Here is an 11,755-nt window from a genome sequence, read left to right as displayed (position 1 = left end):
CCTTATCAATTAAAAGCTGGGTTTGGACAGCTATGGTTAAGTTCAATGGGATTCCAGTGTCCTAGAAGAAGGGGTAGAACAAATCAGCTCTCAGAGGGTGATGGAGGGTCGCTCCTCATGACTTCCAGCCAAGGCTGATCACCCCTGTGGAGCAGCAGGCGCTCAGCTCGCATGCAGGGATCTGCTTCTAAGCTTAGGGAAAATGCTTGGAGGAGACTCAAGGCTGGAATGTGCTCTTGAATGGGTGTGTGAAATTGCTGTGCTGCTGTGTGATTAGAGGGAAGGGAGCATTTTTGACACATTTAAGTGAACCCCTGTCCATCCCTTTTGTCAAAACGCAAACGCTTGTGGTTGATGCTTTTGCTCATGGGAGAACTTCCTTCAATTTTATTAAAAAGCCATCTCTTGTGCAACTTATTTGCCTTCCCTGAACTGAGCAAGAAATTCTAAACAGGAAAATCTGAAAGCATGCAGTTGCTAATACAATAAAACGCGAGCATTGCGTTTACTTCTGCTTGTATAAAACAACTGAAAATGTGGCTGCTCTTGAGCAGAACTGACAGTGTCTTCCACAACATCAGGACTATTGCTAGCCTTGAAGTTCTCAAAGGAGAGCATTTCAGTTGGAGTCCTTAGCACTGTTTCACAAGATCTGCTTCCCAGGTTTTGTTTTAATTTAGAACAAAATAATTCCTGCTGTGTGATCTTCCCCCCCTCCCCTTGTAAAGACCTGTACATGCAGCAGAAAGTCTTCTGAGGCATCAATGCTTTGTAAGGTTTTGGTTGAGGAAAGTCCTTCATGTGAGTTTCCCCTCTGTGAGTTCTGTTGGAGCGGGACGCTGCAGTACACGCAGGCCGGAAACATCATTTTTACTATGCAGAAAGTTACAACTATAGATTTGGCAGAAATGGCCTGTTCTTTGCTACTTACAACTAATGACAAATGTCAGGCACAGTGGCAAACCATGTCAGAACAACTTTATTTTTTCACAATCTGAATAACATCCTCATCCTCAAGAGTGTGATCTTTGCCAACTTTCTGAGGGTTGTGTTTAACAGATGAGCCCCAGACCAGTGCACTGAAAGGAGAAGAAAAAACAAATGGAAAAGGCTTAGACATATAATGTGCACGCACAGCTAATACAGAAAGCAATGCTGAGAACTATGTTTATTCTGCAAGTACCTGGGTGAACCAAACCACAGGCAGATCAAAACAAAGAGTAAAGTCACCCGAAATACTTGTGCAGGACAATGCTCTGCAATGCTGCGTCTGCGGACTACTTCAGATATAAAGAACACTGTCCCTATAGAGGAAATGTATCCAGGACAGAGCACAGGAACATAAAATACAGTAATTCAAGTATTAGGCTTAATTGTCACAGGGAGATCCATTCCATTTAACATCAAAAAATAAAATCCTGTTTTCCCTTCTAGTTTACAAGATAATGAAAGAATATACCAGAAGGTGGATTATTTTGTATTCTCTATAACTTATTAATTTACAATACTTACTATTTAAAGTCTTTAATGAGATTTTTGTGGATCTTCATGCAAAAATCCTCCACTGTAGTCTTACAGGAAGGCAGCACCACAGGAGAGGTGTAGTCTGGGAGCTGCCCTTTTGGTTTGGTATAGCTGTAACGCAGAGGAATATTTGGTCAATATCAAAACCATCTCCTTGCTTTTGACCCACCACAAAATGTCATAGGTCACTCGTGCTGCCATCCCAGGTGCCTGCGCAGGGTTCCACTGCTTCAGTGGTGACAACAGATACTCTGCAAATTGTTATGTGTGCTTAAGCTGTAGATGCAGCTGGGTATCCAATGGTTGCAGCAAGTTCTCCCCTGTAACTGCAAAGGTTTACCTAGCGGGCTTTCTGTAGTTGATTATGAGAAGATGAGACAAGAATAGTTGATGGACAAGATGCCTACGCACCAAGTCCCTTTTTACAATGCACTCTATATTGTCACAGAAGATAAATACAAGTTTGAAAGACTGCAACTACTGTATTGTTCACTCATAAATTCATCTGAAAAAGTGTACCTGTAATGTGAGGGAAAGCTGTAATCGTTTACAGCATAAGGATGGATGAAGAACTAAACTCCATTCTGTTAAGAGAGCTGAATGCAGGTCACTCATGACAGGCTGAAAAGAGGTACCTCTGAAAGTCACAGCTTTGCACTGTTTGACTAGAATTTCAATCTTTCAGGAATTTTTTAAGATGTACTTTGGACTTGGCTTCACAAAGTCCTCATTTAATTCCCCACAGCACTTGTGACCATTAATAAACTCCAAGACAAGGGGAGCAGTTTCCAGTTTACAGAGTAAACACACCTTGTTGACAAGAGACACCATAATTTGAAAGTGAGAGTTTTAAGCTAGTCGAAAACCACTATAAAATAACCATAATTCAACGACTCTTGGCCGTTCTGCACTCTCAGCACTACACTTAACTCCACAGAAGGCAGCAACTGGCACTCACATTCGTACGAGCTTCAAGTAGTCCCAAATTTTCTCCAGCAGATCATCAAAGTTCCAGCGATGATGAGCAGATATTGGTACACAGTGGGGTACTTTGTAAATAATATCTAGTTCCTCAATGGAAATCTGGTCAATTTTATTTAGGACATAAATGCATGGGATGTAAACCCTGCAAAGAGAAGGAAATACCGTTACAGCGGCCCAGCAGCAATCCACTGCTACCTTCACTGCAAAGAAAACAGCATTGTTGATACCACATTCCTAGCTTAACTTCCGTATGAAGCAAACCCCAGAGACAATTCTTTTCTGTGGAATATAAATTGCAAGTAGGCCAGACCCAGGGTCCCAATAGTACCTGTTCCCTTCGACGACGTCAATGAGGTCATCAGCAGTGGCGTCGCTGCGCAGCGTAACGTCAGCATTATGAATCTTATACTCCGCTAAAATGCTCTTCACTGTTTCAGTATCCAGCTCGCTCTGAGGACACTGAACACAGACGCAGTGTTAAGGAATGGAAGAGCTTGCAGTCAATCAAGTATTATAATGAATAATGCTATCATCTAGCAGTTGCTGCATAGAGGTTACTAAAAATACTAACTGCATAGTGAAGTTACTGGACTTGACTGTGACTTTACCATAGTTATCCTCAGGAGAGGGAAAAGATATTTACACCACAACAGCGTTATTAACACCTTGCTGATCACTGCAATCAGACATTTCAGAAGCAATGTTTCCTGACAGTGTGGGACCAGCTGCAGCACAAACCTGCCTGTCTACCAGTCCATAGCCCACACAACTCCACGTTAGGTTCCAGAGCAGGGGTCTGATTTTTGCTCTCTGACTACTTCTGTGTTTTTAAAGATTCAGCTGTAAATGGAAAATGAGGAACAGTCTGGATTCTGAGGCCTGGAACTCTGAGCTCTTCCCCAGAAGAATGCTATAGTCACGAAGCGAAAGGCAGTTTTCCCATCCCCTCCGTTGGGCCTCAGAACTTGCTGGAAAGCGCCCAAGGCTCTCATTTGTGGGTGGGGAGGTAGTCAGGCTCCTAGGGCAGTAACTGACCACAGTGCAGGACAGCGGCTCAGCATCTAGAGGAGCCACAGCAACAGGGCGGCCCCAGCCACACCATGAACTGCAAAAGCCTTTCTTCAAGCACATTTTTTTAAATTTTGCTTAAAGAAAACTTCCAACTTACTGTGGCTGTAAGGTTAATGCCTCCTTTATCCTTTTTTTTAAAGCCAATATTGGGGGGCTTACTATTCAGACGAATTCCAAATCCCTCCAGTTCATTCTCAATTATTTTCTTGTGACCGAGGGGTTTCAGCACATCCAGCACAATCAGAATGAGATTGCAGGTTCGAGCAACTAAGAACCAGAAAGAGAAAATCATCCCTCAAAAAAGAAGGCTCAATCTGAGACAAAACAATACAAAATACAGCTCAGTGGGCTGATGACAATTAAACCCCAAAGGTCGCTGCTTATTTTCAAATTCCAGTATAAGACCGAAGTCTGTAGCGCTGGCCAAGCATCACTGATAGACAGACCCTTTCATGCTGTAAGAATCACAGAAAGCTAGGAAAGCCTTACTGTCTACATTCAGACCCCAGAATGACAACAATGAGCAAGGTAAAGAGATGAAGACAGCAGCCATGTTCAATGTCTACATCTGCCTTCAAAAGCAGTCATATAATTTCACCACCAGGTAAACACAAAGCACGAGCTCAGCACACGCTTAAAGCCAGAACTGAAACAGAGCGAAATGACAGAGGCTATTGCTTTGCGTCAGGCAGCTCGATTCCAGATACAATTCAGGTTTTTAAAGACATCAAAAATAAGCGATTCAGCCTGTCATTCTCATAAGTTGTACTGACTGAACCAGTGAGAGGACACTGCCTCCAGCGCTAAGATACTCACCTGCAATGACCTGCCTTCCTCTGCCTTTACCGTCCTTGGCACCCTCAATAATTCCTGGGAGATCAAGTAGCTATTCATTCAGGGGAAGGAAAGTAACTCATGAGAAAAATATTTTTCTTCATGCAGAACATAAATCCTACTTTTACCTTTCTCCTAAGTCAGCTGACTCTACTGCAAACCTGAATAGGACACAGCAAAATCCTTTCCCCTTTGATTCTTATCCCTACCCGTACAACAGAACAGATACATCTCACCTAGAACAGGAGAGCTACCACAAGAACTCCCTCCCCAGAGCAAACTGAAAAACAGGGTAAAATTAGTACACGGAAACATTTCTGGTATTGTCAGGCACTTGTCCACGTCACTTCTGACCTGCTAACTTAACTCCATTACATCTGTGCGCACCACCTCATCCTCACAGACACAAAAGGATCTCACCTGTATCTTTGCTCCCTTGTATCTAATGACGCCAGGCACGGTAGTGAGCGTAGTAAACTCATATGCTGCCACTTCAGAGTACACTCCAGCGAGATTACTTAGCAGAGTAGATTTCCCCACCGATGGAAAACCCACAAACCCAATTCGGGCATCACCTGTCTTTGCAACATCAAAACCTGCAAGTAAGGGGAAAAAACATTAAAGATTGACATTTGTAATCTTCTAAGATTCTGCGCAGCAGCTCTGCTAACTCTTTTAATAGTGCCTAAGTGAAAACCAGGTAAGCTTCCTGGTGTGAGGATGAGAGCTCGGCACGGAGCTGACAGTTTGTGCTGCCCTGCACGGCTCCAGGCTGGGGGCAGCTGGAGCATTTACAAACAGGTACACAAACAGGTGCCCGCCACAAGGTGCTCTCCACATGAAACCTCTGAGACTTCTGCAAACGCAAGGTTTTTCAGATCATAGTGAAGTCCCTTCTGTGAAATACTGCAGAAAGATATTTCGGTAGCCTGCCATCTATGAATATTCGACACACACATCTAAGAAACTACCTGATACCTCAGCCAAAAGAAACACAACCAAGCAGATACAAGATATGTGTATGATCATACTGTTTAAATAGCAGCTGCGGCAAAATCAGCGATTTATCACCTGATTCGAAGCTCACCTCGCCCCGATGGACATATCGCTGATGACCTGGCAGAAAAGGCCAGGCCAGCAGGTAAACAATTCAGTGCTGAAGCGCACCCCCCCTTCCCCCCCCGCACCTTCCCCGGCGCCGCCGCCGCCGCCGCCCTTGGGCGCGATGAGCTCTCGGCGCAGCTTGGCCAGGCGCGCCTTCAGCAGCCCCAGGTGGTGCGCGGTGGCTTTGTTCTTCTGCGTGCGAGCCATCTGCAACGGCATAGAACAACCCCTCGCACCGGCCCGCGGGCCCCGCCGGCCCCCGGTGGTCCCGCCAGCCCCCGGCCCCACCAGCCCCGGCCCCACCAGCCCCGGCCCGCGAGGGCCCAGAGAGGTCGCGACACCTCCGCCTCGATCTCGGCGATCTTGGCCAACGTCCCGCTCATCTCGGCGGCGTCTCCGACCGCCGGTACCGGAACACGGCCCCGAGCAGCCTCAACGCGTGGCTCTCGCGAGAAACGGGCGCGAGAGCGGCAACGGTGGAACACAGCACTCCCGCGCGGCCGCGCCGGGATAGCGCGGGGCGGGAGAGGCTGAGAGAGAGGCGGGAAGTGAGAGGAGGCGGGGCGGGAGAGGGGCGGGGCCACCACTGAGGGGCGGGAACGGAGTGAGGGGCGGAGTTGAAGGGGGCGGGGCCGGGGTCGGAAAAAGCGCGGGAAAGCGCGGGTGCTATGTCTGCGCTCGCGGGGGGGCGGTGACCGGACGGAGGGGACGGGGCTGAACGAGGAGCAGGGGCGGAAGGGGGGAGGGAACTGAGCGACGGGAGGGTGCGACAGAGGGGCGGGTGCGGGGACCGAATGAGAGGCGGGGTCTGAATGGGGGTGGTCTGAGGGGCGGGGCTGAGGGGGGCGGGGCTGAGAGGGGGCGGGGGCTGAGCGAGGGAAGAGGCCTCAGGGGGGCGGGGCTGAGGGCTGAGCTAGAGGCGGGGACTGTCGGAGGAGCGTCGTCGGCCCCGGCGTCAGAAAAAGCGCGGGAAAGCGCGGGTGCGATGCCTGCGCGCGCAGGGGGCGGGGGGGCGGTAACGGCCGCCGCGAGGCTGAGGCGGCTCGCGCTGCGCGCGGAGCGCTGAGCTGAGGGAGGGGTGGGCGTTTCTGGCGGTTCTGGCGCTGTCCGGGAGTCCCGGAGTCCAGCGCCGAACCGGGGCGGTGAGCAGGTGCGGGGGTTGTCCGAGTGAAGAGCGGAGCTCCCCTTCTGACGATGTCGCAGGGAGCCAAATGCTTGGACTGGGAATTACAAGGATTTTTATGACATCAGGAAATAATTGTTTTATAAGCCTTCAGGATTTTGTGGTCTCCGGGTTCCTTTTCCCGTCGTTTTTGGCCAAACTGGACTCGTTTACAGAAGGCTTTCCCCCCCATTCTGTAACGCTTCCAGGAAGGCTCCTCTGTCACTGCAAAGCCGGGCTTTGTAGGACGTATCCAAGTTTAAAGCTTAACGTGTTTTTTAAACACAAACACGCTCTCTTCGCCAACGGTAGAAGCGTTTACAATGACACCCGTAGAGAACTGCCTGCCCCGTCCTGTGGTGGGATCCTGAGCGCTATGGGATGGATAACGCTTAACTGACCTTGTAACCGTGAGGTAACAGGATTGTTATGGATCGTTAAGTCTTCTTTAGCTTACAGTAACTAGAGCGCACTAGTGCAATGTGAAGCACGCTGCTATCTGCTGCCTCTTTCTGCCTCTGCAATGTCCCCTGCTTGTCTCATCTGAATCAAAACGGCAGCCTTTAATGTCATAAACTCTTTATGGCATAAACTGTCGTTAATATAAGCTTATACAGAGCTTACTGAAATAGAATCTCTACTGAGACGGGATTACGTTAGCACAGCTAAGCCAGGGTAAACATAAACGCACACACCTCTATGTATTTGTTCATAGTTTTCTAATTATTCCTTGTGAACAATATCAGTTTTCAACACAGGACATAGTGGATTTTGTCCTGGTATAAATGTTTTCCTACGTACTTCAGGTGGAATTGGGCTTGTTGATGTTTCAGTTGAATTCAGCCACACAATCAGTCCACGGCTGTGGTCCCTTTTAGTAACAGGAAAAAAAACACAGAAAAATGCAAATCTTGAGTGCTTACTGGAGGCTTAAGACCACCTCTGTTTTTGTAGATGTTGGCGGATTTCAGAACTCACAGGTAGTGACAGAAACAGTCGCTCTTACAGACTCACTCCAAATCCCATAGACTGAATCAAACTAAACATTTTTGTAAGTGTGGGCTGAATGAACAAAGATGTTAATTAAATGTATGGCTTGAAAATTTAGTAACTGGCTGGATTTTGTTTTCCTGGCTTCGGTATTCATGGTGTTTTTAACACACAGCTGCCCAGTGTTTGCTCTTAAATCCATTTCTTCCAAGAAAGTTACTCAAGCAATGATCCTATAAGGAATTTATGCACATAAAAATGCTTCAGTGTTGATTATTGTCCTTAATGACCTGAAGGATGTAAGACTTTTGCTAATAAAGATAATTTGTCTGCTTTTTCCTGGCTAAATGAACACTAAATAAACACCCAAAAGAAAATTCCAGGAAAATATTTGTAGAACATTGGGTACAATGTCAGAGGAGAAAAAGCCCCCAGTGGCACCTGAGAGGAAATAAAAGGAGATGTGACAGAGTGAGATCTACTCAAAAGGTTAATGGAGCTCCGTAGTGGGCGCTGATGAAGATGGAGTATGTGCATTGGCTTTTTTTTCCTTAAAATGTATATGTATGTTTTTTAAATTGAGAGAATTCCGTGCAGGAACTCTAGATGAAGGGGGTCTATTTCCAAAGGCTGGGAATTGCACTCCAGTTGCAGAGGCAGTCAATGGGCAGCTGCTGGCTGTGTTAGACAGCATGGGCTGAGGTTCCAAGAGGGAGTGAGAGCCCAGCGATCAGGCAGTCATAGGAATTACTCACTGATAACCTGGTTGTGTAACACAAGCACTTTTCTGATAATGTTCCTAATAAGGCAAGGAAAGTGATGGTACTACAGGGTGTTCAGAGAATGCAGAAAGGCAGCCTTTATTTCAGGTGCCATCTCGTCAAACAACTAAGAAATGTGATTCCATAAATCAGTGATTGGGAAAAAACAGGAGTTTGGGTCTGATCAAACTCCAGTGAGAGGAATGTGACCGAAGTGGCACATACTTCATTAGCAAGATCTGGACGATGGAGGGCTGCAGCAAGAATGGGCTTCAGAAATTCATGTTCTTCTCACCCCAGTCCTGCTGACTCATAGGTTTTGAGCAAGTCATTTCCTTTACTTGTGCCTCAGTTTTATGTTTGCACAACAGGAATGTGCAGTTGCCACAGAATGATTGAAACTTTCATGTTTCCATAGCACTGCCCCGCAAGGATGATAATTGCAGGTCACTTCATTGGAGAGCTGAGTAGTTAATGCACTTTAGGGTGTTTTCTGTCAAACTACCAGTTTTAAACGAGTTGCTTCATTTTGAGCCAAATTCTGAAATTATTTCTAAAATAGCTATTAGTTTAGCTTGAATAAGAGTTTTACTTAAGTGAGATGCAAACTAAGTATGCCGAGAAGACTCTTGCAAGTGTTGGTTAACCATGATACATTTACCAGTGTAAAATACACAGTAAAAGCTGTGAGTATTAAATCAATCGCAATAACTGGTGTAGCGTATGCTTCATTAAAATCACACAAAGATTCCTCTTTAAAAATAAGCAGTGCATGCTCGCTTCTTTAGGTATTTTTAATCCTTTTTTTTTTTTCCCCTTTCTTTTTATTCTATGATTCTAACAAATAACTTCAGTGGCAAAATGCTTGTGGAGATCCAGTTTATTCACAGTGCACTGAGAAGGTTGTTTTAGCCTAAGAGCCACTCTGTTAGTATGGCAGTTGTGGTTTTGGTGCTTCACTTTCTGACAGCAGCCATACCATGCACATGTGTGTGTACCCGAGAGCGACTGCATTTCCAGCTTAGCAGTGGTTCTGCAGGATTTAAAAAAGAGGGAGAAAGCCAAATCATGATTGCAGGTGCAACAGGGCTCTTGATTTCACTTCCTCTCAGAAATTATCACCAGTCCAGTGAAAAATTATTTGTATCAAATTATATCCTCAGCTTGAGTATGTATGAGTTTGAGGATGATGGATATGGGACTGTAACCAACCTACCTCATCAAAACAGGGTAACTGCAAGTTAAGGCCTGCAGAGAATCTGTTAATTTGAGGATGATTTTTCTGAGGGTTTTTTTTCTTCTACAATTTTGCAAACTTTTTTTTTATTTTTCCATGAATTTTACTTTGATTTGAGAATTGGCTGCTAACTAACCCTTTCATTGTGCTTCAGGGAAGAACTGCTCATGCTGAAGAGGAGACAAACCTTTTTAAGGTGGTTGTAATGAGCTGTCTAAGGGCCAGCCTTGTACCTGTACCCGTTTGGAGGAAAGAGATTTTGAGAACCTACTGTCAAAAGGTAAGATTTTTGAGGTCATATTACTGATTTTTCAATGGAACCTTAATACTGATTGCCTGAGGTGAAGTGACTCTGAACATTGATGCAATTCACATCTTCGTTGACTCTTGAGAAAGTTGTGTATATTTTTGAATGCTGTAAGTAATACAGATACATCCATTCTTTGTTGTCTCCTTGGATTAATGTTTTTATGCCACTTTACTTGGTATTTATGGAGTTCTCCTCAGGGCAGCACAACAGTTCAGCGCTTAATCTGTAAATACCAAGCATTGACTACTTGCATTGTGTATTTAGGATTGCATTGTAAGGTATGTTTTACATGAGAAAGTTGTCTGTCAGGGTTGCTGAGTTAGGCATGGATGCCTAAGTCACGGGGAGCCCATTAGATGGAATCCTAGGTTGTGTTCCCATTTTGACCAGATCCTTAATGTGGCAATCTTGTTTTGAATGGCTCATGTTGCTTTGGTTCCAGGCAGTCTAGAATAGGTTAAACAGTGCAGAGTGAAGAAATGAGGGGAACAAAGAGGAGACTAAATATCGATGGTTTGCTTCCAAGACTGTGTTAAATTAGTTTGACAACAGAGGGTTCTGTAGTTTAGCATCAGCTCCCCAGACTTTATTATGGACTGCCACACAACAGATGGACTACACAGCAGTGAGGAGAGCGATCAAAAAGAAGAAAAGCAAACAGTGCAGTTTTCCCTTTTAAAAATAATTCTTTTTGCATACTTTTCATAGCATCATATACCTCCTATTAGCAGTTGCTGGCATTCTTGTGAGAATGGTAGGTATTTTTAAACAAGAGTTGTTTGTCCACTTCTAGAGGAGAAAGCTAACAAATCATTGACCCTCGTCTGGGCTAGAGAGGAAACTGTGATGTCTCCAGGTTTGAGAACCCTTGCTGCTAGGGGGATCTCAGGGATTCTCATGGGATGATTCCCAATAAAAAATTAAGCAAGGTTTAAAAACTTAATGTAAGTAACAATCAACCTAACTAGTAATGAATGTTGAACTAATTACTTATTAGATCAGTTGCAGTTAATTAAAATTGCAGTAAAATCTCAGAAAAACTCATAGCTACTCACTGGAATTGTGAATGTGCCATGAGATGCACAATGTTCTGTCCTGTGGAGCACACATACAAGGAAAATAGTTCATACAACTGAATTAGCTGGAACAAGTGCCATGCAGAAATGTCTCTGGTAATATTATAATCCACGTGAACGAGCAACTAACGAACCTTTTTAAAGAGAGTCCCTTTTGTAACAGGGACTAGTCTGAACAAATCGAGCAGCCCCATGACCTACACAGATTCATGAGTTCAATGACCAACAAATAGGTAGGACTGCAGTCCAGTTAGCGTAGACACACATATGTTTGAATAAATTGGACTGCAACATGGTCTTGTGTTACCTCCTGTGTTTGCAGAGCAGTTTAAGGTCTGCACTTCTGAGTAAGGCCAGTAGCAAGTGAGCTGCAGTGAAGTGAGCAATGTACACTCTGCAGTCCCAAACGGCACACACATGTTCAGAGCAAAGCAGGATTTCTAATACTATTGAAACACCAATCAAAGTACTTCAGCGAGGACCAGACAGCTGCAAACATTTAGGGGTAGCTCAGGAATTCCCAAGAGCAGAAGTGAGACAGGAAATAGTGAGAAGCTGAAAAAAGTAGCTGAGGAAAATGCCTTTATTTAAAAGAGAGGTGAACTCAAAAGTTCAGCACATCCCAATGCAGAAGGTGTCAGATGAAGAAGGGGAAGAAATTCTGTATACTGAAAATGTAGATTTTAAATTTTAATTTTAAAA

General features: G+C 45.1%; 1 protein-coding gene across 2 annotated transcripts; it reads right to left on the bottom strand.

The window, feature by feature from the left end:
- Positions 1-511: 511 nt before the first annotated feature.
- DRG1 (developmentally regulated GTP binding protein 1) lies at positions 512-6,051 on the bottom strand. 2 transcript variants are annotated; one of them, XM_054082416.1, is made up of 9 exons: positions 5,821-5,967; positions 5,601-5,724; positions 4,834-5,009; positions 4,396-4,465; positions 3,677-3,846; positions 2,837-2,967; positions 2,483-2,650; positions 1,513-1,635; positions 512-1,079 (listed from the first exon to the last, which is right to left on the bottom strand). In XM_054082416.1, the coding sequence occupies exons 2-9, from the start codon at positions 5,722-5,724 to the stop codon at positions 980-982; spliced, it is 1,062 nt and encodes a 353-aa protein (XP_053938391.1). In that variant the 5' UTR covers positions 5,821-5,967; the 3' UTR covers positions 512-979. The 2 variants fall into 2 exon arrangements, with proteins under 2 accessions (XP_053938391.1, XP_053938390.1); XM_054082415.1 differs by having other exon boundaries at positions 514-1,079; positions 5,859-6,051.
- Between the last annotated feature and the right edge of the window lie 5,704 nt (positions 6,052-11,755).

Source organism: Cuculus canorus, chromosome 17 (assembly GCF_017976375.1).
Source record: "Cuculus canorus isolate bCucCan1 chromosome 17, bCucCan1.pri, whole genome shotgun sequence".
NCBI lineage: Eukaryota > Metazoa > Chordata > Aves > Cuculiformes > Cuculidae > Cuculus > Cuculus canorus.
This window is presented reverse-complemented; position numbering and strand designations above follow the sequence as displayed.